Below are 27,091 nucleotides of genomic sequence, written 5' to 3' on the forward strand. Positions count from 1 at the left end.
GAGGTGTAGAGCTTGGCATGTGTGCAGAGCATTTTGTATCTTAGAGGTGCAGAGCTTGGCATGTGTGCAGAGCATTTTGTATCTTAGAGGTGCAGCGTTTGGCATGTGTGCAGAGCATTTTGTATCCTAGAGGTGCAGAGCTTGTCATGTGTGCAGAGCATTTTGTATCCTAGAGGTGCAGAGCTTGGCATGTGTGCAGAGCATTTTGTATCCTAGCGGTGCAGAGCTTGGCATGTGTGCAGAGCAATTTGTATCTTAGAGGTGCAGAGCTTGGCATGTGTGCAGAGCATTTTGTATCTTAGAGGTGCAGAGCATTTTGTATCTTAGAGTTGCAGAGCTTGGCATATGTGCAGAGCATCCTGTTACATGTATATACAGGACACTGTATGCCTAGTTCGGGTTCCTCGGCCATTACAACCCCCGCCAGATGATGGCGCAGACCTCCAGCCCCCAGGGTGTCCCCTCTCTCCACCCCTCGTCCCGTGCGGCACCACAAGGGGAGGGTCACACCCCACGTGACGCAGCCTAGCCGGTCCCTGTCCTGTGCGGCGCTCGCATAAGCCCCCGTCCTGTATCGTGACGTCACCGTCCCCGCCTCCTCAGTCCTGTGCGGCGCTGTACAATAGCGCTTCTCCAATGACGCCATGTTCCCTCCCCTCAGTCCTGTGCGGCGCTGCCTGGCCCTGCCCCTTCCGTGGCGTCAGGCAAAAGCCCCGCCCTCCTGTGCGGTGCTGTGCAGCGTGTACCTCGGGCCCTTCGCGTCTGTGCCGTGTGCACTCAGGGTTGCAGAGCGGAGAACGGGACAACAAGGGCGGAAGGTGAACGAGAGGCTGAAGGGATGCACCGCGCAAAGTTTAAGGAAGAGGAGCCGGAAGTGGCGATGGGGCCCAAGATGGGCCCGGCCTCGGAATCACCATCTAAGAGCGGCAGCCTAGAGCTGGATAGTCCGATGCTGGGAATAAAGGAGGAGGCCGCAGGGGGTGAGTGGCGGAGCCTGATCGCGAGCGGTGACACATGGCGGTACGAGGCGGTAATTACATGGGAGGGAATCCGGCGACATCTAGTGGCTGCAGGAGATGTGGCATGCTGGTTCATCACTCGTGACGTTCAGACTGCCGGGTCTGCTAGCTGTGGGGGGCGAGTGGTGTGATGTGCGGGGCTAGTGGTGTGATGTGCGGGGCATGCTGGAGCTTGTGGTTGGCTAGTTATCTGCTACAGCTTACTGGCAGCTACTATACTACATAACTAAGAGGGATTCGTCATATTATATGTCTAGAGCTCTCCAGATATCAGATGTTTTTATCTCCAGCAGTCTAAGAACTACAACTCCCAGCAGTCTCTAGGTCCCTTTTTATTAGTGAGAAGGTTATTCACTCCTCGCTCTATTTTTTTGTTACCTTCTATAGTGCAGTTGCTCAGAGGCCCAGAAGGTCAGGGGCCCCCATCATCTTAAAGGGGTTTTATAATTGGTGACCTGCCCTCTACCCTGGTCCCTGCCCAGGGCCCCTCAGCTGTCATTGTATGCCCCATGTGGAAAAATCTCACCCTGACTTCAATATGTAAGCACAGCCGTAACTTGGGCTCTGTTCACACTGCGCTGTTCACAAGAAAAGCTCCATGGTAGCTATATGTAGACCTATAGGCCCCCATGATTTTACAGGGGACACTGCAGAGATCTTTTGGAATCTGTTTGGCGGTATCTTCACTGGTCCAGTTTTTTAACTGTATGGAGTAGACAATGGACAGAGGGGCTTCCTTTTATAGGGGTTCTCCAGGATTTACATAATGATGAATGCAGGTGCAGGGTGAATTGAGTGTATTTCTGGTCTATGGTTGTAAGGGCCCGTTCCCACCATGTAGTGCGGCGCTCACTCTGACACATAAACACGTGTCAGAGTGAGCCCTTCAAAACAGAATCCCATTGACTTCAATGGGTTCCATCTTACGCTAGGTTCACACTAGCGTTCGGCAGTCCGTTCTGTGGTTTCCGTCTTCTGCATGCAGAAAACGGAAACCTGTCAGACTGGGTCTGGCATTGAGCGGCGGTGAGCGTTTTATGCTCTCCGCCGCAAAACTGTTTTTTTTTAAACCGGACACAGAGTACTGCATGTCTGACTTAAAAAAAAACGGTTTCGCGACAGAGAGCATAAAACGCTCACGGTCGGACATCTTTCAAACCCATTCAAATGAATAGGTGAGAAAGAGTCCTACAGGTTTCCGTCTCCTGCCTCTGTTTTGTGCAGGAAACGGAAACCTGTAGAACGGAGACCGGGCGCAGATGTGAACGAGCCCATAAGCGCACTACACATTGAAATCAATGGTAGGCTTTTTTTTTTTTTTTTTTTTTCAAATGTAGATTGTGAGCCCCACATAGAGCTCACAATGTACATTTTTTTTCCCTATCAGTATGTCTTTTTTGGAATATGGGATGGAAATCCATGCAAACACGGGGAGAGCATACAAACTCCTTGCAGATGGTTTTTTGCCCTTGGCGGGATTTGAGCACCAGGGCCCAGCGCTGCAAGGCTGCAGTGCTAACCACTGAGCCACCGTGTGGCCCCCCCCACTGAGCCACCATGTGGCCCCCCCCACTGAGCCACCGTGTGGCCCCCCCACTGAGCCACCGTGTGGCCCCCCCACTGAGCCACCGTGTGGCCCCCCCCACTGAGCCACCGTGTGGCCCCCCCCACTGAGCCACCGTGTGGCCCCACCCACTGAGCCACCGTGTGGCCCCCCCCACTGAGCCACCGTGTGGCCCCCCCACTGAGCCACCGTGTGGCCCCCCCACTGAGCCACCGTGTGGCCCCCCCACTGAGCCACCGTGTGGCCCCCCAATGGTAGGCTTTTTAACCCACTGATTTCAAAGTGTTACACTCGTTAAACGGAACCCATTGAAGTCAATGGGATTCTGTTTTGAAGGGCTCACTCTGACACGTGTTTACGTGTCAGAATGAGCACCGCGTTACATCGTGGGAACGGGGCCCTAACTGCCAGGGTAACAGTCATTGCAGCTGCTATGGGGCCCAACAACTAATTAAGAGGCTCATATAAAACCTAGGATGTATTCACTGATAGCTGTGGATGATGGAAGAAAATGCGAAAATCTGCTTTCACCTCCATTATTTTACTTGAACTTCATAATACCTTGATGTGACATCATAATCACTATTAGCATATGCTGTGATGTCATAGCGTATACAAAGATCTTTGTTTGTGAGTTATTCGTTTGCTATGGTTTCATAGTGAGTGTTATTCCTGTACTATGACATCACTGTGCTTATCATCCCTTTACTGTGACATCACTGTATGCGTTATCCATGTACTATGACATCACTGTGATTATTATTTCTTTACTGTGACGTCTCTGTGTGCGATATCCTTGTACTGTGACATCACTTTGTGCATTATAATTGTACTGTGATATCAGTCTGGATGGACACTAGTTACCATACACTGTACACAGTAGGTAGAGGAGAATCTGCTCTATAACGCTCTCTAGCCGCCCCAGAATAACTACTGACCTGTACTGATGTGTATAAAGTATTTTGGTTGTGATAAAATCAGACGGCGACTGTGGTTTCTTCTTATATGTCCTCTGGTCACTTCTCCCCCACCCCTCTCCATAGACTACTGTAAAGATTAGTCATCTGAGTCATGTGACCTATGACAATTAGTTTTGGTGTCTGATAGGCTATTTAGGCATCTACTGTCAAGCGGGTGGTGTCAGGAGCAAAGGGAGTCTGATTCTGAGCTGGGACACTTTCCAATTAGAGGTGGACAATATCAGAGTTCAGAACCAAGCCCCCTTGCCTGTTCCTGCCTGGCACCGCCCACTTGGCAGAGATTGATCAGCCTATCGGACACTAAAACTAACTGCACCCGGGAACGGAGCGAGCTAGAGTAAAAATTCCACCGGTTCTGGGATCAATCTGTTAAAGAGCTAGTGTTGGTGGTGAAGGGGACTTAGTATGTTTGTGAAGTCAGCATTTAGTGGTTTGGGATATAGTGTACATATAGCTGAGTTAAATCTAAGATTTTCTGGCAGAATTTGTGACTTTAGTAAATTTTGTAATAAACTCTATTTTTTTATGTGAAATCCTGCATTAACCGTTTCTGTATTGTGAGCTGAATTTACACTGCGTCTCACTGCTGTAGTGGTATACAGCCTTTGTATAATGCAGGAAAACTGAGGCAGAGGGATCACGTCAAATGGTTATAAAATATAGAACCATGCTTCTGATGTCCTATGAAGGATGAGATTGTTCTTCCATACAACACCAAGGTTACAGTTCTAACTACGGTATATTCTTTCCAGTGATCGTATTGAGAGAAGTTGAATCCTGACTTCTTTAAATCAATAAGGTAGAACTGCAACCTTGGTGCCATATGACTGAATGTAATCTCATGTTTCATGTAGTCTTAAGAAAGGCTATTCTTCTCCTACATTTAGATGTCTTCTCCAGGCCACCATTTGGTTAAAATCCTGTTTTTTGCCAGTATGCAAATGAGTTCTCTCGCAGCACTGGGGGCGGGCCCCAGCTCTCAAACAGCACTGGGGGTGTCGCCAATGCTGCAAGAGAAATCTCCAGCGCCACTTCTATCTTCTTCAGGAATGGGGTCTTCACGCGTCTTCTTCCGGGGTTGGTTTCAAACTTCTAGGGCAAAGCTGACTGCGCATGCCCACCGGCCACAATAAAATGGCCGCTTACACAGTATTGGAAGCGGCCATTTTCTTGTGAAAAACAGGATTTTAACCGAACGGCGGCCTGGAGAAGACATCTCAAGGTAGGAGAAGAATAGCCTTTCTTAAGGCTATTCCTACGTCTTAGTGAGAAAAAATTGAGTTTAAATGATAGGATCCCTTTAAGCAGGGAAGCAATGACTAGAATTACATTCCATGTATTAATAGCCAAATTAGGGTTTCATTTTTATGGCATTCACTGTGAATTTAAATTGACATGTTACTTATATTCTTTGGGTTGGCATGATCATTCCAATAACAAATTAGTATATATTTGCTACGCTTTAATACCTTTACAAAAATCCATAATTGAAAAAATATAAATAAAAAAAATATATATTTTAGTCTCCATATTCTGACCACTTTTTCATGTTTCTGCGTAAGGCTAGGTTCACACTACTCTTAGTTAATGTCCGTTGCTGTCATCTGTCACAGGATCACCCCAATGTTAAGCAGTTATTGTTCGTTGGTGGTCTCATTTTATCCCAGAACACCGCATGTGTGAATATAACCCGAGGGGTCTCCTTTTTTTTTTTTTTCTTTGGGTACAAGATGTACGCTTTATTTCTACCATTTAGAGGAATTTCTGATGTTTTGATTCTGCTTTTTTGGGAGGTGCAACATAAAAATGCCAATTCGTTTTTTTTGTTTTTTTTTTACCGTCATAGTGTTCACAATGCGGGATAAATCTTTTTTTTCCATTTTTATAGTTTAATCATTTTCAGAGGGGTGGGAGTCTAATTTGTTTAGTCTTTTTGATCTAGGGAAGGGGTAATTTGAACATCATATATATACAGTCCTATGAAAAAGTTTGGGCACCCCTATTAATCTTAATCGTTTTTAGTTCTAAATATTTTAGTATTTGCAGCAGCCATGTCAGTTTGATATATCTAATAACTGATGGACACAGTAATATTTCAGGATAGAAATGAGGTTTATTGTACTAACAGAAAATGTGCAATATGCATTAAACCAAAATTTGACCGGTGCAAAAGTATGGGCACCTCAACAGAAAAGTGACATTAATATTTAGTAGATCCTCCTTTTGCACAGATAACAGCCTCTAGTCGCTTCCTGTAGCTTTTAATTAGTTCCTGGATCCTGGATGAAGGTATTTTGGACCATTCCTCTTTACAAAACAATTCAAGTTCAGTTAAGTTTGATGGTCACCGAGCATGGACAGCCCGCTCTCAAATGATCTGAAAACAAAGATTGTTCAACATAGTTGTTCAGGGGAAGGATACAAAAAGTTGTCTCAGAGATTTAATCTGTCAGTTTCCACTGTGAGGAACATAGTAAGGAAATGGAAGACCACAGGGACAGTTCTTGTTAAGCCCAGAAGTGGCAGGCCAAGAAAAATATCAGAAAGGCAGAGAAGAAGAATGGTGAGAACAGTCAAGGACAATCCACAGACCACCTCCAAAGAGCTGCAGCATCATCTTGCTGCAGATGGTGTCACTGTGCATCGGTCAACAATACAGCGCACTTTGCACAAGGAGAAGCTGTATGGGAGAGTGATGAGAAAGAAGCCGTTTCTGCAAGCACGCCACGAACAGAGTCACCTGAGGTATGAAAAAGCACATTTGGACAAGCCAGCTTCATTTTGGAACAAGGTCCTGTGGACTGATGAAACAAAGATTGAGTTGTTTGGTCATACAAAAAGGCGTTATGCATGGCGTCCAAAAAAAACAGCATTCCAAGAAAAACACATGCTACCCACTGTAAAATTTGGTGGAGTTTCCATCATGCTTTGGGGCTGTGTGGCCAATGCCGGCACCGGGAATCTTGTTAAAGTTGAGGGTCACATGGATTCCACTCAGTATCAGCAGATTCTTGAGAATAATGTTCAAGAATCAGTGACGAAGTTGAAGTTAGGCCGGGGATGGATATTTCAGCAAGACAATGAACCAAAACACAGCTCCAAATCGACTCAGGCATTCATGCAGAGGAACAATTACAATGTTCTGGAATGGCCATCCCAGTCCCCAGACCTGAATATCATTGAACATCTGTGGGATGATTGGAAGCGGGCTGTCCATGCTCGGCGACCATCAAACTTAACTGAACTTGAATTGTTTTGTAAAGAGGAATGGTCCAAAATCCCTTCATCCAGGATCCAGGAACTGATTAAAAGCTACAGGAAGCGACTAGAGGCTGTTATCTTTGCAAAAGGAGGATCTACTAAATATTAATGTCACTTTTCTGTTGAGGTGCCCATACTTTTGCACTGGTCAAATTTTGGTTTAATGCATATTGCACATTTTCTGTTAGTACAATAAACCTCATTTCAATCCTGAAATATTACTGTGTCCATCAGTTATTAGATATATCAAACTTAAATGGCTGCTGCAAACACCAAAATATTTAGAACTAAAAATGATTAAGATTAAGAGGGGTGCCCAAACTTTTTCATAGGACTGTGTATGTATATATATGTGTATGTGTGTGTGTGTATATATATATATATATATATATATATATATATATATATATATATATATATATATAAATTTTTTAATTCCCCACAGAGGGATTGAACTTGTTTTTTTTTTTGTTTTTTTTCCCCTAGACTGCAGTATAATTGTATGTATTGCAGTCTATGGGAGAATCACTGTACAGCTATAGAAGGTGGTCACTGACGAGCCTCACTGATCAGAAGGACAGGGGACCAAAAGTCCCTCTAAGTCCTCCTTGTGAATGGAGCACTTGTGTGATTGGCACTCTATTCACTTCTATGAGGCTATGGGTACTATGAGAGATTACGGTCCCGACAGCTCCATACAAGTGAATATTGGGCTGGTCACACTGGCGCTTTATTCACAAGGGGGGCTTTTGGTCCCCTATCTTTCTGATCACTGGGGACCCCAGTGATTGGGCCCTCAGCAATCAGACACTTATCCCCTGTCCTGTTGATAGTCGATCAGTGTCCATAACAGGCCTACCAAGGTGGTTATGAGCCCACTCTTGCTTCTGAGCGGACAGACGCCATAGTACTGTGGGTATCGATGAGGGTTGACTACAGGAAGAAATCTGGCATGTTGAAATCCAACTTGCATCTCCTTCTTACCTTTGACATCTGCTCCCGGGGACACCGGACCCCCCCCACCAGCATATATGATCGACAGTAAATTATTTTACATTATCAGCACTTGAGCAAGAGGGGTCTGTTTATGATCAGGTGATGTTTTTGCAATTTTTTTTTTATTACAGTGTTTTTTAAAAATTAAACCAATTCATTTTATTATCCCACTGTGGTCGTTTATATATTATTATAGTAGCTGGTTGAACTAATCCAGGAGCCGGTATTAAATTTTTACAGAATTTTGTAGACCTCCAGTGTTAGTCTGTAATTTCTAGGCACCCTTGAATGTATCCTGCCCTATATTAGAGAGGTTATCCTATATGTCCTATATGTGTTACGTGATCGCTCGGGTGACATCCGAGAGGAAGTTGTCCAGCGCTGACAACCCTATCTCTTGGCTTTCTTCACTGGAATAAACTGCACTTGGATTCCTTGTATTTTACCTTCTGTCTTCATAAGGCTGGGTTCACATGGGAATTTCGGACCAGATTTTGATGCGGAATCTGCCTCCGAATCCGCTCCAAAAAAATGCCTCCTTTTGATTTCAATGGGAGCTGTTCACTTCTTTTTTCTGCTAGCGGTTTTGTGCTGCACGTGGAAAAAAGAAGCGACCTGCCCTTTCTTTCTGAGGCTGAATCCACCGCGGCGTTTGCGGCACGACACCTCCCTCCCGACTAGGCCCGTTCGTTTGGGCCTAATCCAGAGTGGAATGCCGAAGTTTCCACCCTGATTCTGCCTTCTATAGTGTTCAGTGGGCATCAGAGATCAGGCGCGACGTAGAAAAAAATAAGTGTCCTACGTGATCTCACTGCGGATTCCGCGGCTGATTCAAGCCACAACGGAATGCTAATACTCGGCATTGTCGCGGGGGGAAGCAAGGGGTGTATAATGAAGGGGAATTTGACTCATCTGTCCAGTTTCTGATGTGGACATCCCACAGTGGACCCAACATGTCTGACCTTAGCCTTAAGGGGATCTCGGACCACATGGATTTTCCTACACAAACACCCTGATTTGGCGTAACACCACATGCCATTTACCATTTTGCCAAACTGCAGTTACTACATGTGGTCTCACCTCTCAATTCAAGATTTGGGCAAGGATTCCTTGGTATCATTTGGTCGCACCTAGCAGCAATTTGTTTTTCTTTGGGGAGAACTTCACACGTTGCTTGTGACTCCTTCCCATGAAGGAAACCCTTGAGGTCACAAATAAGTCGTGTGATTTATGGGCAGCTATCCTTGGGGCAGGCTCAATGGCTTTTTGTGACTTGAATGCAGTGCTTTGTTTTGTCATGCTATAGGTGCTGTTGTGTGACCCCGTATATCACTATGGGCTGTAGTTTTACATTGCATAACGTTACCGTACATTGCCCATTACTGGGTATTTGTATAGTGCCAATATATTCCACATTGCCTCCTATCTACGCCTGAACAGACACCATCTGGAATTTTAGGTCTCCCCTTCTTTTTCTATGTTATGCTATCAGTCCTACGATGTCTTTCCACTTGGGTAGCTAGAGATGGTACCATAACTGCTCATGTACGTGTCCCGATACCTGTATCTGTAGTGCCGTATTGTATGTTCTAAAAGGGTTAAATGCGCTACCGTAGCATCTATCTGTAGTATGGTAACTGGGTTTCTTTCACTTGTCCAAGTGTCTTTTCATATTTGCATTGGGGGTAAATTAGCCGAAACTGAACATTAACCCAGAACATCAGTGATTTTGTGCATGTCGGTTATTTTGGTTCAGTTATTACAATATGTGTGAGGTTTTACCTGCAGTATTATAATAATATAATAATAATATTTTTATATAGCGCCAACATATTCCGCAGCACTGTACAATTTGTAGGGTTCAAGTATAGACAAAAAGATACAATACAAAGAAATAGTCACTTCACACAATGGGACTGAGGGCCCGGCTCGCAAGAGCTTACAATCTATGAGACGAATATCACAAGTTTCATCCGACACATACTCTTACTTTAAAAGAGTGTGACCTAAATAGTCGCCATTAATCGTAATTGAGGTAAAATGCCTGATTGATGGCAATTTTGATATAGGTTGTAATTAACCAGCCGTAATTGAAGGATTGATGGTCATGTTTTTTTTTTTCGTTTTTTTTCCTCCTCTCTCTCCTCATTCTGGTAACATGACAAAAATCCCGACAGACCCCATCAGTAGTCCATCTAGTATCCACCATCTGCTGAATTCCTCACAGTCCTATGACAGAACATAAAAACGGAATGCCCAACTCGGATGTAACTGAGACTTACAGAGGACCTTTCATGTCCTCGTGCGCTGTCTGTTTTCCCATTATGTGTCCCAGGGGAAGAGATATCGGTGCAATCTGAAGGGCATTCCCGACAGTCTAGCTGGGAACGCCCCTCCTGACAGTACTGTCCATAGCTCTGTACTGTCAGAGGAGGCGTTCCTTACCGCTCAGCCATGACGCTGGTTGCTAAGGAACTCCCCATCTGACATTATAGCGCTATGGACAGTACTGTCAGGAGGGCCGTTCCCAGCTTGACTGTCGGGAATGCCTTTCTGACGGTGAAGAGCTATCTGTAAAGGCACTGATATCTCGTTTCCCCTTGAGGACATAACGAGAAAGCTGACAGTGCGCTGAATTCAACGTACTGTTGGCTATCTAGCGGTATATAAAACCGCATGTGCCCGAGGACATGAAAGATCCTCTTTAAAGGGGCTCTGTCATTGGGAAAAGTCATTGTTAACTAATGACATCCTTGCATAGCCTTTAGAAAGTCTATTCCACACCTACCTTTAGTACGTAAATTGCCTCAGTGGTTTCTGAATAAGTCCATTTTTATTCATATGCTAATTAGACTGGTGCACGATGCATGGTGCACCCCCTTTGCTATTGTTTCCTATGGGTGTATATAGCACAGGCTGCTGCTGATAACTCAGCTTCCTGTTTGCACACACATAGGAGATAATAGCAGGGACGAGTGCTGCTGGGTACTTCCTGTTCTGGCTGGAAGCTCATTAGCATATGAATAAAAACAGACTTATTCAGAAACCACTGAGGCAATTTACATACAAAAGGTAGGTGTAGAATAGCCTTTCTAAAGCCTATACAAGGATGTGATTAGTTAAAAATGACTTTTCCCAATGGTAGAGCCCCTTTAAGATGTTTGCTTCCGATTTCATAAAGAGGTTTTCTGATCCCCAAATTGAATTTTTACACAACAGGTCATTGGTCTGTGATCTTTCAGGAACCAACACCCGGACCCTGCATAGATCATCTGTTCTAGCAGCCTCTCGGTGCCGATGGTGATGATGTACCTACCTTTCCATTTGAGGCTGGAAAACCATTTTAGGCTGAGGCCCCTCATTGCAGAAACGCAGCTTCTTCTGTTGCAGATTTTGCTGCGTTTTGTTGAGCCAAAGCCAGGAGTGGATTGAGCAGAAGGGAGAAGTATAAGAGCTTCCTATGTATTTCCCATTCCTTTTGTAGCCTTTCTTAGGTTTGGCTCAAGACACCGGAGCAAAATCTGCAACAAAAGAAGCCGCGTTTTGGCAACGTGGGGCCTTAGGAGTAAAATGTGGGTCTGTTTGGTTTAAGTTGTATGTGACAAAATCTATCTAGTCGCATGTTAATAGCCCAGAATTGTGTAAGGATCTAATAAGTTACTATTTGGCAGTCAGCAAATTTTTTTTTTTTTTTATATATATATATATCGAAATAATGTTTAATAAATAGGAAAATGGTAAAAAGAATAGGATAGTTTGTCTTCTCTCTTTTATCTGTTGTGGTCTATTCATTTAACCACATGCGTTTTTTTTAATATATATATTTTTCTGATTTTTTTCTTTTTAGATACTAGTTTTTCAAGCTCCATAGATGCCATGTATCCAGACCCATCTGATGCCTTTCCCGGTGGGCTTTTCCCTGGTTCTTCCTCATTTGATTGGAGCTCCCCAGATAGTAGTAGTGAGGGGCGAAATCTCATCGGAGGAGTGGCAGGGCAAGAAATGTGTGAAGAAAGGGCATCCCGGCCAGGTAATAGCCGAATCCCTGGAAAAGACCACAGGCGTTACTACCATAATCACTGGAGACTAGAGTATTTGATGGACTTTAATCCCCGCTCCCATAGTATGATCTGTATGGTTTGTGGCAGTTCTTTGGCCACTTTAAAACTCAGCACTATCAAGCGACACATACGCCAGAAGCACCCCTATTCCCTCAACTGGACACCTTGTGAGAAGGAGGTCATTATCGGTAGCTGGGATGCCCACTTGTGTGTTGATGCTCAGACACTTGCTGGAAGTGAGGAGCACATGGCAGGTAATTCTGTGCTAGTGATGAATGTATGCTTGGTTTTTGTTATCATGACTACGACGCCTGGCGCCCCCGCCAGTTAGCTGATTGAAGGGGCTGCGGAGCTTGGGTGAGCGCTACAGCCTCTTCTTAATATTCCTGGCGCCACCGCCATTTGTGGTTCTTGGGCGACCACTCGGCCCCCTCCTAGTGACTCTGTCCTTACGCCCATAAGTCAAGTGGTCCCATTCAAGTGGAAGGTACTAAGCCAAAATACCAGGCATAGACTACACAATAAAGAGGCTGCAGCCGAGGAGGAAGTATATATAAATTTGCAAATTAGCAGGCGATTAATATAGTATTATTATTACTATTATGGAGATATAGATGGATATTTTTTTATTTATTTTTTAAATCTGGTGTCTGCATAATAATTTTTTTTTTTAATATGAAATAATTTTCTTTTCGATTTTTCTTTTTTCGTATTTAACATACTTTAAACTCCTTTATGCTAATACATTAGGCTATGTGTCCCTCAAAGTGACCTGAAAGAGTAAGGGCACCTTCACACGGCGTAAGCGCTCGGCTCATTCCGAGCCGTACACGCGAGCGCTTCTAAACACTTCCCATTCACTTAAATGGGAACGCGCGTAAAGCCAGCTTTACGAGCGCTCCCATTGAAGTGAATGGGAAGTGTTTAGAAGCGCTCGCGTGTACGGCTCGGAATGAGCCGAGCGCTTACACCGTGTGAAGGGGCCCTCATACTGCATAAATCAAAGGGTTAAAAAGTAGTATGGGATCTTTGAGCGCGAGGGACTGTTGCCTACGGTTTGTTCTTGCTCCAGTTTGCAGACTGATCCGTTGCGTCACCTACCACCAAAAGACAGTAAACGTTCGCTTAGAAGTATAAGGGAGCCTGTCAGGTCTATTTGGGACACCCACCCCTGTGGACTGCTTGTTTAGTCTCCCAGATAGCCCCATTGCAACCCTGTTTGTGACTGCAGTGAAAGCATAAACCTGGATTCTGTGCTCCTGCAACTGTAAATTGATCTTGGTGCGCATGCGTCAGACCCCAGGCACATGCGTAGTGAAGCTGAGATCTACTTTGCTGGCTTCTTGTAGGTGCTGAGAGCACTAGAAATTAGACTTATTTAGGATTTTGCATTGCAGGTGCGGACAGGGTTACTTTAGGACTATTTGGGGCACTAAGCCATAAGGACCTGTGGATGGTTTAGTGTCCAAAATGGACTTGACCGGTTCCCATTAGCACCAGGTTTTATACTTTAGCACTATGTATGTCTGTACGTATTATGCTGTCAGTACAGAGCCATGGGATTTTTCAATATAAATTTGGTCAGAGATTTAACTATAATAATACAAGAAAAATATCACATATAAGATCAGCAGAATACAAAAGGATTGCTGATGAAGGTTTTTACTGAGAGAGGAGCGAATAATTTTGTCTGATTTGTTTGACTTCATAGATTGCAGGGCCCCCTACCCCACTGTGCCAGTCGGTCATTGTTAGTATTAGATCTACCTGTATATTCTGTGTACTGTATGTAAAGCACCATGGAATTAATGGTGCTATATAAATAAACAATAATAATAATAATGACTTCCCCAGTTTATAGATTTCTTAATCTGAATTCACTTAAACCTAAATGTATAATAAGTGCATTCAATTTCTTTAATAGGAAAATTACTGAATAAATGGTTAATAACTTTGCAGTATAAGAAAATTCCATAATCTATTATCGAAAAAATCTTTTCTTACACTCCTCAAAATTGCTTTTTTCACTCTGAAACCTCTGTGAAATCCTCCTTGGCCTTCCAAGACAGACTGTTGGCTTACAAAGGTTTTTGATTAAAGCTGCTTATAGAAGTTACTATTGGCTCCACTATCTCACCCCAAGTGCTTCATTCACAGCAACATTGCTCAGTAGTTCTCTGTAATATCCTATATGGTGTAATATCCTATACTTCTCAGGGGGGATTAGAGAGGGCTTTTATATACCAGAAATGATGTTTCTTCTCATATACATACTTGTGGCAGCTTATCCCGAAAAATCCAAAAAGTTTAGAAATCCTATAACAAGATCAGCAGAGGAGGAAAGTCCTAAGGTGCTCTCACCTAAAAACTTACTTGGCTGATAACTATTCTTCCCAATGCCCCCATATGTATGTATTTGATACTTGATTCTGCTGAATGTGCTTTTTTTTCAGTGGGGGAGGACATTAGACCACTGGGAGGATTGGGCATACTAAAATTTAACATGACCAATCTTTATTTTTGTAACGCTATTTGCAAAGGGGGGTATTGCACGCCAGCCTATGCCTACAGTGAAATAGGCGCCTGGGTCCTCTCAAAATCCATTTTGCCATCTTTTCTCTTATGTAAACGGGGCCTTTATTTGGTTGGGGGATATTTTTGTTCATAAGAGGTCTTATCTTTGTTTAGCATAGGGGTAGACAAAGATGGCAATCTTTAACTAGAGCCAAACGTGGCATTCTGGGATTGGTGTTTTGAGCTTGGTTTACCTGACTGGCACACGTGATGAGAAATTTTACAATGTACGTTTATTTTCACCTACTTGTCTCGCTTGCTGGCTATAGTTCAGTTTCATATTCTCTTGTACCTAATTCTGATTTCTAGGATTTTGAGATTGAAGGCCTATCCTTAGGATAGGTTGGTGGGGTTCAATCAGGAAATGTACAGGAACTAGACTGTAGAGAGCCTGAACAACACAGCTCCTTCCACTGTGTAGTGGCCATGCCTGGTTTCTGCAATTTAGTTCCTATTGAAGTGATCGTGAACTAGATGCATCTGGAGCTTTGGCTCCTGATATCAGCTGATTGGTGGTGTGTCAGACCCCCACCAATCTGATATCGATGAGGTCATTAATATGGGGTGCCAGACCCCCACCAACTGAGATCAATGAGATAATCTAAGATGAGGTCATCAGTATCTAAATTATAAAACCCCTTTAACCAAAAGGTAGAGGACAGAAATAGAGGACAGTTTGGGATTGAAAGGCTCACTAAAATGTAGCTTGGAATAGGTTGGTCTTTAATAAGAATGTCTTCCTTTCATGTTTTTAATGTCTGCTTTATTAATTTTTCTTTATTATTATTATTATTATTATTATTTAGTATCTTATTTTTCTTACATTTTTCATTTCCAGAGAATATGAAAATCCGAACTGGCCCAAAGAAGAAAAGACGACGTCTACCACCAGTGGCTAAAGGAACATGGCGGCCTGTGCTGGGTCCTGAGCGTCCTCTTCCTTCACCTCTTGACAAAATCCATCTGGAGCAGTACATGAATGAGTCTCTTCAGCAGTGGTTCAGATTGGAGTTCCTGATGGATTATGACTACCAAGGAAACAATGTTCATTGTATGATGTGTACAGCTGACTTACCGAGTCTCAGTCTTAATGACATAAAAAATCATATTTTGGATAATCATCCCAACTCACTGCAATTCAGCGCTACCCAGAAAAGTGTGATTCTAGATGCCTGGATAAATCGCAGGGAGACTCCAGAGATGGGAGCCATGATACCAGATTTGGAGTTAGAGGAAGACATGACACCAGAGATGGAAGAGGACATGGATGATGATGAAACCGAGGACAAATTTCCTAAAATAGATCAAGCTACAAAACTGAGACTTGAAAAAAGGATGATGAAAATGAAAAGTTTTGGCGATTTTATAGAGAAAGACATGGAAGAGAATATTAGTGATTGTAGTGCACAACTGATAGAAGATGACAGAATTGAGTCTTCAGATTTGGAGCTGTTGGAGGAAGATGAATCAACTGGAGATGTTCAGCTGATTGAGAAAAAGAAATGGGATACCAAAGAGGTGCAACTTCTGGCTGAAGAATGGAAAGCTAGGAAGAAATATATGCAGGCGCCTGATGGGAAAACCAGAAAATGGCAACATCTGGAGGAACAACAGAAGGTTAGAAAGGAGCTTGAGGCTAGGGAAGGCCAATCCATGGAGAAAGAGAATGGGAAAACTAAGGAGGATCAAAAGAGAAGAGACAGACAACTAATGGAGGAACAAGAGAAAGCCAGAGAGGCTGCACCGTTACAAGAGGAACAAGTAAAAGCTGGGGAGGCCCAGATGCTGGATGAAGGAAAGAGTAAAGCAAATGAGGCCCAATTGTTGGAACAAGAAAAGCGGAAGACTAAAGACCTCCAGCTGTCAGAAGAGGAGGGAAAAGCTAAGGAAGCCAAGCTGCTATTGGAAGAGATGAGGAAAGCAAGGGAGGCCCAGTTGTTGGAGGAACAGAAGTTGGCAGCTATGGAGGCCCACCTGTTGGAGGAAGAAAAGAAGGTCAGAGAGGCCCTTCTGATAGTGGAAAAGAAAAGGCAAGCTAAGGAAGCCCAAGTAATAGATGAAGAGAATAGAACAAGTAAAGAGACCTTGGTCCTGGAGAAAGAGAAGTCAAAGACTAGGGAAGCTCTGCTTCTAGAAGAGCAGAAGGTTAAAGAATCCCAGAGACCAGAACAGGAGAAACGGAAAGAACTGGAAGGAAAACTGAAAGGGTTATCAGGGGAAGCCCAGAATTTGGATCCAGAAATAGTTGTGAAGATAGAGGACCACCAGTATGCGGAACTGCCCAATAGTGAACTTATAAAGACTCCGACCCAAACAAATCATGTTGAAGAGGAGAAGCCGCCGATTCCTCAAAATACTGTCGAAGGTGGAAAAACACAGGCGAGTGAAGCAGGGCAGCAAGTAATAAAGGTGCAGCCGGCACAGCAAACACCAGCTGTACTGGGAATTGGACTTCCCATGTTAAAAAGTGAGTAAATGGATATAAATGAATTATCTTTACTTATGATTCTAAGGGCGGGTTCACACCAGCACCCGATCTCCGTTTTGAGGTTTCCGATTCCTGCCTGAGAAACTGGACAGGAGACGGAAACTGGCAGGCAGTTTTCAAACCCATTCATTTAAATGGGTTTGCAAAGTGCGCACCCGTGAGCATCTTCTGTTCTTCGCGGCAAAACCGTTTTTTTTTTTTAACCGGGCACAAAGTCGGACATGCAGGACTTTGTGTCTGGTTAAAAAAAAAAAAAAAGTTTTTGACACGGAGAGCACAAGACTCTCACCGGCGGACACTGAATGCCGGGTTTCCGTCTCCTGTTGGCAGAAGACGGAAATCGGAGATCGGGCACTGGTGTGAACCCGCCCTTACTATTTTGTGTATGCATATATTAGAAAAGTCTACAGTAAAGGTAAAAGTTATGTAACTATATTGTATATGACTGTATGTCAGTAGACTAATCACTAACTTCTGCTTTTCTTTAAGTGGAAACTCCGACCCCGATCATCATAACACGGGTTTCTGTTATCCCAGAACATACAATCATCCAGCCACCAAAACCCAAACCCTCCACTTCAGCTTCTGACATCTCAAAAACATGGCGGGTTATTGCTCCTAAGGTCTGTCCATCAGACATCCAGAATCAGAAACCACTGACTGGCAGCCCTGATTCCGCCCTCTCTCCTACTGGGGTGGACCCCGCTGTATGGGAGGTTAGCATGTGGCGGGGTAACAACGCAACTACTATCCAAAACAATGCGTACCAAATTCGTTGGCGCTCGGATTACCTTATGGACTATAATGGACTACGAGGGAGTGTGGTGTGCATGTACTGTAGCTCTTCTCTAACTGTGCTCAAAGAGAGCAGCATCAAAAGACACATTGTGCAGAAACACCCACATACAGCGAACTTCAGTGCCGACGAGAAGGCGACCATTATGCTTGACTGGGAGAATAAGTTGTCTGAAATAAAGACTTTGGGACTGAAGCCAAGCACAGAAGCAGTAGTTATAGGAGGTAAGTACTGTGCGGATATCTAGTTATGACCACGTAGTATAGTTACATGTTAACCTATTAGGATTTCTGACTCTGATGATAGCGCAGGCTTCCCCTTCAAGACATTTCAGAATACTAGAAATATCTGTAATGGAAGACTATTTCAGAATAGTCCTCCATTACCTCTTGCTGTTGGCCTTCCGACTCCATCATACGTATACATGCTCATGGCCAATAATTGATATGTTTTCAATGGAGGATAAAGCAGTGGCTTCTCTCCTAAAGGAACAAGGGATCAAACGGCATTCACCTTGCCAAAACTTGCCTTTCTGGGCTTATTTAGAATGAGTCTCAGGCTGCCAAATCCTATTCATTAGATGGTCAGTCCAGGTTTGGCTGGCCCAAGTCTCATATGAATGGCCAAAAGGTTTAATACAATTGTAGTCCTATCCCACAGCTGCTTCTCATATTGATTCTGGGATTTGTATATCTGTTATCAAACATATATGTAAGGCCCAGTTCACATCTGCGTTTGGTATTCCGTTCAGGGAGTCCTCTTTGGGACCCCCATCCTGAACAGAATATCGAACGCATTGACAAGTGGTGAGCAATGAAAGCACACGGACCCCATAGACTGTAATGGGTCCTTGTGTTTTCTGCACAGTGTCCACACGAGTCATGCGGAGAGAAAAATACTTCAAGAACTACTTTCCTCTCCGCATGATTCGTGTGGAAAACACATGAGCCCCATTATAGTCTGTGGGATCCGTGCACTTTCATTGCTCACCGGTTTTTAATGCATTGAGTATTGTGTTTGGGGGTGCCCAAGCAGACTTCCAGAATAGAATACCAAATGCAGATGTGAACTGGGCCTAAGGCTTTATTGGCATAACCACGTGACCCATTATTTTTTAATGACCCCATACATGCGCCTGTCTATTATCACTGGTCCATGTGAGCCAGGGAGCAAAACTCAAGACACGTCCTATTCCTGTCCATTAATGCATTGAATGGGTCCATGGAGGCCTGGATGACACACGGTTATCTCCCATGTGGTGGTTTCTCATAGATCTGGTCATACATTCATCTGTGTGTTGCCCAAGCATGTGCCATCCCAGGAGGCGACTGATGGTCCATTCTATTCCAATGAAAATAGAGCAGTGTTCCATACACTAGTCCAATACATCCAAGCTTTGGGTGGGTTCACACCTGCGCCCCGGTTTCTGCTTTGTGGGATCTTCTGCCCGAGAAACTGGACAGGAGACGGAAACTGGTAGTCAGCTTTCAAACCCATTCACTTAAATGGGTTTGCAAAGTGTCCGCCCGTGAGCGTCTTCTGCCTCTTCGCGAAAAAAAAGTTGTTTTTTGTTTTTTTTTTTAACTGGACACAAAGTCGGACATACAGGACTTTGTGTCCGGTTAAAAAAAAATAAAAATTTTGCAGTGAAGACCAGAAGACGCTCACGGGTGGACACTTTACAAACTCATTCAAGTGAATGGGTTTGAAAACTGACCGCCGGGTTTCCGTCTCCTGTCTAATTTCTCGGGCAGAAAATGGAAACCCACAAAGCGGAGACCGGGGCACAGATGTGAACCCGCCCTTTCTCTGTTTGGTCACCTGTGTTTAGTCTTTACTCCACTTTCCCAAAGTGAGATTTGCCTTCCCTCTACTGGAATAATAATAACTATTACTAGGACATATAGAAGTTATGGGGAAGGGGGTCCTGACTCTGGTGGGCGACTGTTAATTTGGTGATAATTTCTAAGGGGCGATCTTCATGGTTATGTTCATTATGCCGCCAAATACAGTATTAGTATATTCACATCTATCCATTGTTTCTGTTATTCCAGACCAGATACTGAATATAGTAAAAGCACCAGATTGTGACCCAGTAGAACCTGAAGAGGAAGAAGAGTGTACCTGGTCCGGTGTAGTACCAGAAGGTAAAGGTGCTTCTTGGGAGTTTGCATTTGGAAGACTGCAAGCAAAAGTAAAGGACCCCCGTAGGTATCAGCATGACCGCTGGAAGCTAGAGTTTTTAATGGACTACACCCCAGCCAAGGATGGGTTAATCTGCATGGTATGCGGTGCGACACTGATGAACCCAAAAATCAGTACAGTCAAGATGCACATCCAGCAGAAGCACCCGGATACCACGTACCTGAGCGATCAGGAGAAGGCTGTCGTCATGGAAGAGTGGGAGCAAAAAATGGCTTCCGGTAAAAAAGCCTCAGGACAGCAACATGGTGATGATGAAATCTGCATAGAAATAAATGGTAAGACAACCGTGTGTGGAAATATAATCCTAACCAATAATTCATAATCCATTCATTCTACCGTGAGAGATTGGTTAGGATGAACAGAGATCCAACAATACAAGGTGTCCAGCAGCTTATATATACAATGGTATACAGTAACAAAAAATTATATATTTGTTAATGGTAAATTTTTTGGGGGGAAATTCTGATTTCGAACAGATTTGCCGAATGCAGATGTGAATCGGGCCTTAATAAATTCCCTGTTAACTAATTGATAACATATATTTGTCATACTGATACGGCGGAGGCAGCAAGGGATAGGCAAACATTTTTGTACAGCGTGTCAATTTTTATTAAAAAAAAAAATAAAAAAATCAAAGATGTGGCCCTTGGAGTGCCATGCAATAATTGTAAGGCTGAAGACCGCTATACTAAAGTCATATACCACAAACCATATCACAGAAGTGCTGCCATAAGATGCTTCTGGGCACATGTGTTTACTGTTATTTCCTGGGACGCAGGTGACAAAAATGCCTGCACTTTTATTGGAAAACTGCCTGCGTTTTTATGTGCAAAGACACACCGCTATACAGACTAATGTCCCATAGCGGTCCCTCCACACGGTATAATGTCCCATAGCGGTCCCTCCACAAGGTATAATGTCCCACAGTCGAATTTTTGGTGTTTGCCACTCTCGAGCTATTATACTTAGGGATCTCTTTAGACCCCAGAATATAAGAAGCAAAAGCTGACGAAACATGACAAACATAAAAACCTGTGTTACTCACCTTCCCTGGATTGCAGAGCATCTCCCTGTTCTCTTCGGTGCTTCTGCCTGATGTCAGATACTGCTGATTGATCTCAAGGGTCACATCGGCGTCATGATGCTGGTGTAACCCTGAGGCCCTACCAGTGGTGTCTAATGTCAGGCAGAAGCGCCGAAGAGAACAGGGATTTTCTCTGCAGTCCAGGGGAGGTGAGTAACACTGGTTGTTATGTTTGGTCACCTCCTCTGAGCCTCTGATCATTGTACTTTTGGAATTGTTTGGCTTGAATGAAACTGGTGGGTGAGTTTGTCCAAGTGCCGCACTCTCAGGGACTTTGTCCAAGTGCCTCATATGCCACTCCTGATGTGTTTGCCGGGGGGTGCTGTCCCCTGCCCTAATGTAATAGAGCCAGAGCCCTGCTCTAATGGTGGGAACTCCGGTTAGCATTGACAATGGACTACCATTGCTGTAGGATTTATAATAATATATGACGTGCTATCTAAGCCATAATGTCCTAACTGCACTTCTTATACTTTTCCTTAACACAGAAGACTCAACCACCACTGAAACCAATGGATCAAGCGTTGCAGCCAGCAGTCCCCGTCCTGAAGTGATTTTACCAACCTTCCCCAAGACCCCTAAATCTACCCCATCCCTGCCTCCCCCATGCAATAGTGCAAAGCGCAATTACCAAGTCCGCTGGCGCACGGAATTCATGATGGACTATGACTGCCGTCGCCAAGGTCTCATCTGCATGGTATGTGGCGGGACATTAGCCACCCTGAAAGTCAGCACTATCAAGCGCCACATAGTCCAGGTTCACCCTTACTCTGTAGATTTCACAGCTGAGGAGCGACAGAGGATCTTGGAGGCCTACAGTGAAATGGCGCTACATTATATTCATTCTGAGGAGTGTTTTAAAATGCAGCCCCAGGAGGAAGTAAAAGGACGTAAGCGAAAATCTGCTGCTATAGAGGAATCCTGAAGATCCCAATGGTCCTGCCTTCGTGTGCACAGATATAGCAGTCACCATTAACTTTGGCCTAATGTGTGATTTTGCACATTTTAAGATGGTGTCATTTTTATGCCTGATTTACACTTTATCCAACCATTTCAGAGACAGGTGCCCATTCTGAGACTGGTCTATGGGATTAGCAACAGATTATCCCATAGTTCCTCCCTTGCTATCAGTGAGCGTGCGTCTAGTTGCTCCCAGAAGCGTATGTTTTGTCCAAATCTCCCTTTGCGAGCAGACTGTAACTATGCATACCGTATTTTACCTGTATGTGGCTTTGCGGTTTACAGCCAAGCGTACCAGACTGTGAAATCGTGGTCCATGAATGATTTCGTTTTTGGAGTAAAATACATGGTCAGCAATGTACCTTATTTTTTTATATTCACCTAAATGCTTTAATCCCATCAACTGTATTGACCTTCTTTACCCCCTACCCAAAATAAGTGTTCTCTTCCGTTGCTAGAAGTATGCTGCAGTAAAGAAGATTTTAATTGATTCTCAATGGGCTCTTTATTAAGAATTGTTCTCGGGAAAACTTAAAGGGGTTTTCTCGTCTCAGACATTAGTAGTACACAGTCCAGTCCCATTAATGTGACCACCAGTCAAAATCCAGAATAACCACCTTTGGCAGAGCGGACCGTTGCAAGACGTGCAGGAAGAGAGGGGATGTTGTGATGATGTCACTGGGATGTTGAGCCATGTCGACTCTAGTGCTGTGGCTAGGTTAGGTGGTTGAGCATCCATGGCGCGAACAACCTGATCGAGGTGGTCCCACAGATTCTCGATTGGGTTCAAGTCCGGGGAATTTGCTGGCCAAGGGAGTACGGTAAACTCATCCTGGTGCTCCTTGTACCACGCACGTACACTGTGAGCTTTATGACACGTCGCATTGTCCTGCTGGTAGATGCCATCATCCTGAGGAAAAACATTTTGCATGTAGGGTTGAACATGGTCCGCAAGGATAGATGCACACTTGTGTTGGTCCAATGATGATGAGTGCACCCAGATGGTGGCTGACACGTGCTTTCTGCGATTGGTTATTTAACGTTGACGTCATAAGTAGGTGGTGGTCACATTAATATGACTGGACTGTGTATATATCCATAAACGTCCTATAGATGTGGGTCCCACCTATGTCGAAAACAAGCCGTTGGGGGTGCGTGACTTTCTCTGTTGATTTTTCTATGGGATTATCAAAAACTGCCAAGCGTATGTGCTCGTCTGTACATCCCATAGAAGTGAATGGAGAGAGACTCTCAAAAAAGGGGGTCTTTGACCCTGTTCTTGGGTTATGTGTACATACCAGAGGTGGGCTCTATATCTATCTATGTATCCTGTGGATATGTCATTAATGTCCAAAGAATGGAAAACATTCCTTAATTGCAGGTATTTTCTGAATTTTTTAAAGCATATATAAGCTATCATGTATAAATTAACTTATGTCAATGGGAGAGTATGTCAAGAGTCATCATACTGGGCCTGTGCCCCCCAAACCAACTCCAGTACCTGTCTGTGTTACCCCAGGTTTATCCCTTGCTGCCCTTCCAGTGGTGCTTCGAAGAAGCAAGAGGGTGTAAATTGGCGAAAGAAGTCAAGTCCTCCGCACCTTTAATCCACCCCTTATGGTTTGGAATCACAGGAATTATAATTTTGAGACCTGCCAAAATCTCACATGCGCAGTAAACCAGTGAGTACTTGTCCCGGCCTCTGGCGTAGTCGTAGTCACCACTTAAGCCTGGACAAGTCTACTTTGGCTTACTACGCTTTGCAGCGCATGCGCATGATTTCAGAAAGGTTTGGCACAATCCCAGCATTTTGGGACTTTGGAAAGACATAGGGGAAGGATTAGGGACGTGGAGAGTTGAGTTCTGCCATCACTGACCTGTCACTCCTTGACTGGATCAAATTGGAACTACTTCTAGTTCTTAATTGTACGTTACAGGCAAGGCTGGGGCATATAGCAAGGGCCAAATCGGGAATAGCGCTGTCAGGTAGCGGGACGGTTTAGGGTGGGGGGTGTCACACCTTGACAAGTTCCTTTAACACTCTCACTCCTACAAATTAGGTAGCACCTTGGGACACTGCAAGGTACCTGCAAGAGCGATGATTGGCTATCTCTGATCCAGAAGTATAAAGAGAATATTGAACATGTGTACTGGAATTTAAAGGGATTTCTTAAAGGTCCTGACCTAATGTCTAATTCTCTTTACTCATCTGCCTCATTTGGGCTTTCGCTGATAGGAAGGCATTCCCACTGTTACATTTCGTACTGAACGCCAGTTTGGCAGCCGATCCGGGGACCCGTTCATTACTTGCCCTGTTTTTGCTTATAAATATGAAATGACGTTGCTCATAAATAAACTGTGATCACACCATGTTACAGATCAGCCTGGTCTCCATGCAGGTCGTGACTCCTATGTTGGATGTTATTGCTTTGTGTGTTGTACAGCCTGAGGGTGATGCATAAAATGGTTCAGAAATATGTAATTTTGCTTATATTGACTTGTCAGATTTGGTTTTTGCACGGTTTGGTGATCTTACATTGGAAAAGTTGAGAAATCAAAATGGCAATGAAGGCCTATCACTTTTGATACTGGTGGTGGTGGGGGGACATAATCACCATTTTTACAGCGAGTCTGTCAATGCCAGTAGGGTGCACAGTAAGGCCCCATGCACTTGACAGTCTGCTTCCGATGTGGGGCAGTGTGGTAAGGCCTTGTATGCCAGAAATGCTATTCTACATGCCAAAAACCGTTACGTGTCAGTCCTACCCATGGAAACGCTGGTGATATCCCTATAGGTATAACTGATGCAGAAGGTTTGCAGAGGACAGCACTTTGGGAAAAACCTCAATGCGTTTCCACTGTGGTTTTTCCCGCATTGCTTTTTGGCTGCGGCTTGCTACGTGGGGCCTTAGCCTCAGATTGAAGCAGTGACACACATGGAAAGTCATTATAGAGATATGTAAGGCGTCGTGTGTGACCGTCCTCAGATCTGCTTTGTGAAGGGTAATGAGAGACTAAGGGATATTGTAGTTCTATGTATAGTTCGGTAATCCAATTTGTACAGAGATGCCACGAGCGACACAATACTGAACATAGGGGAAGAACTAAAATAAAAAGTGGGATTTCAAAGCTGATCTGACACCTCATGCGACATGTCAGAATTATTAAATTATTGTATTCCGTGTTAAATTCTGTAGCCTCTTTTCTAATGCTGTTATGGAAGTCCATTGTTGTGATCTATCATTGGATCAGAGCATTGGACTGAAATGATGATAGAATGACTGCTGCAGACCCAGCACCTCCCCCTCTATTCATGTCCATTCACTCCAATGTAAAAAAACAAAAAACACAGTGTTTTTTTTTAAACATTACAGTGAAAGGAAACAGAGGGAGCTCTGTCTGTATTTAAGTCCGCTGGTCTGATTCTATGATTTGTCACAAGGGACTTCAATGATGATCGTGTATTCTAAGAACAATGTATTGTGTTCCCCTTTTATTCCTATTAGAAATGTTGCAGTACATTGACTGGAGCATAGTAGTTGGAGTGTTCCTGCAGCTTCTCAACATCACCAGAGTCTGCCTGTGACATACCCTCCTCCCTCAACTTTTATCTACCAGTTTTTAAGGGGGTTGTGCAGGAAGTATTAATTTACTTACCTGATCCTGGGGATCACTGATGATGGTCCTGGGGGTTCCAGCAACGTCCCAACCCCTGGGTCATGTGGTCCAAAGCAACATTTAGTCCTCCTGGGACATCACAGGTCCATCATCAGTAGTCCCCAGGACCAGATAACTAAATTACTACTCCCGACAACCCCCTTTTTATGTATTCATATGTTTCTAGGAGGAATAACATTGGAACATTGCAGATTTCTGTAAAGATGCTCTACAATGATAAGTTTATAAAGACTAGCCTTTTCCTGCGACTTTGAGTGGTTGTTTGCAATGATCCGCCTATATTTAGTGAAATCCGCTCGGTGGTGATCCGCCTGCACCCTTGTCTCGGCTCTGCTACATCTGTGCATATATGCAACAGACCCAGCGGTGCCCGCGTCTCGGCTCTGCTACATCTGTGCATATGCTCAGCAGACCCAGCGGTGCCCGCGTCTCGGCTCTGCTACATCTGTGCATATACGCAACAGACCCAGCAGTATGTACTTACCTATGGAGAGAAGAGTAAGGTGTGCTACAGCGCTGCTACATCAGTCAATTTGGATTACAGGGGTTGTCTTCTGTCAGTGTGCGAGCAGCTTCTGTGATGGAAATGGCTGTTGCTGACATTTGCCACAGTTCACCCCCCTCCTTCAGAGGCCGAACACCACATTCCACTGTCTTACGCACACAAACTGAAGCCTACATATACTCCTTGTACCCACACACAGCCTGCATGTGCTGCACTCTCCAGCCCTTCCATGATAGTCCATTGTGAGTGGTTTCCACTGTGCCTGCTGCAATCGTATATAGCACCGTCCACACCATAGCATGATGCTATCCGAGAATGGCGCAAGGGCTTGTGGTGATGTCATCAGTCTTTTAGCATAGTGTCAACATGAAATCATTGATAGCGGTCGTGAAGCCATGTGTTTTATCGGGATAAAAAGTAGCCTATGTTACAATCCAGGTTACAATCTATGTATGTGGCCAATTTCACATTTATAATAGGAGGATTACCATAATATACTAAACTAGGGAGTTCAGTGTTTAATGTTTCATATGTAACAGACATTTCGTATTGCTTTGGTAGATGCAAGTTTTGACATTTCTTTGACCGTGCCCTTGCTCGGCTTCAGGTTTGAGCTTTTCTAGCTTGTTCCACCCTGTATAGCTCACTTTCTGTTTTTGGATTTTGTCCTGTGCAACGCTGGGAAGAAAACAGGATTTACCACAGGAAGGTTGTACCTATTTTCTTATGATGATATGACATTTAAAGGGGTTTTCCAGGACTCAGCTATCCATAGGATACGTCAGGTAGGGAATGTACAGCTTTCCAGCTGTTGCAAAACTACAACTCCCAGCATGCATACTTGCTCTGCTGTTCTTGGAACTCGCATGGAAGTGAATGGAGCATGTTGGGAGTTGTAGTTTCACAGCGGCTGGAGAGCC

At 44.1% G+C, this 27,091-nt stretch overlaps 1 protein-coding gene across 2 annotated transcripts; it reads left to right on the forward strand.

Moving 5' to 3' along the window:
• Positions 1 to 517: 517 nt before the first annotated feature.
• On the forward strand, positions 518 to 22,510 carry ZFTA (zinc finger translocation associated). 2 transcript variants are annotated; one of them, XM_075281475.1, is made up of 6 exons: positions 518 to 980; positions 11,668 to 12,135; positions 15,294 to 16,922; positions 17,433 to 17,963; positions 19,794 to 20,219; positions 21,517 to 22,510. In XM_075281475.1, exons 1-6 carry the CDS (start codon positions 839 to 841, stop codon positions 21,951 to 21,953), a joined length of 3,633 nt encoding a protein of 1,210 aa, XP_075137576.1. In that variant the 5' UTR covers positions 518 to 838; the 3' UTR covers positions 21,954 to 22,510. The 2 variants fall into 2 exon arrangements, with proteins under 2 accessions (XP_075137576.1, XP_075137577.1); XM_075281476.1 differs by lacking the exon at positions 11,668 to 12,135 and having other exon boundaries at positions 519 to 980.
• Positions 22,511 to 27,091: the final 4,581 nt, after the last annotated feature.

Source organism: Leptodactylus fuscus, chromosome 7 (assembly GCF_031893055.1).
Source record: "Leptodactylus fuscus isolate aLepFus1 chromosome 7, aLepFus1.hap2, whole genome shotgun sequence".
Classification (NCBI taxonomy): domain Eukaryota; kingdom Metazoa; phylum Chordata; class Amphibia; order Anura; family Leptodactylidae; genus Leptodactylus; species Leptodactylus fuscus.

What these genes read in the sequence shown, in the direction of transcription:
- ZFTA (XM_075281475.1), top strand. Translation starts at nt 839, where the DNA reads ATGCACCGCGCAAAGTTTAAGGAAGAGGAGCCGGAAGTGGCGATGGGG. An exon ending in AAGTGAGGAGCACATGGCAG is followed by an intron (nt 12,136 to 15,293) that starts GTAATTCTGTGC and finishes TTTCATTTCCAG; the next exon opens with AGAATATGAAAATCCGAACT. An exon ending in TGGACTTCCCATGTTAAAAA is followed by an intron (nt 16,923 to 17,432) that starts GTGAGTAAATGG and finishes CTTTTCTTTAAG; the next exon opens with TGGAAACTCCGACCCCGATC.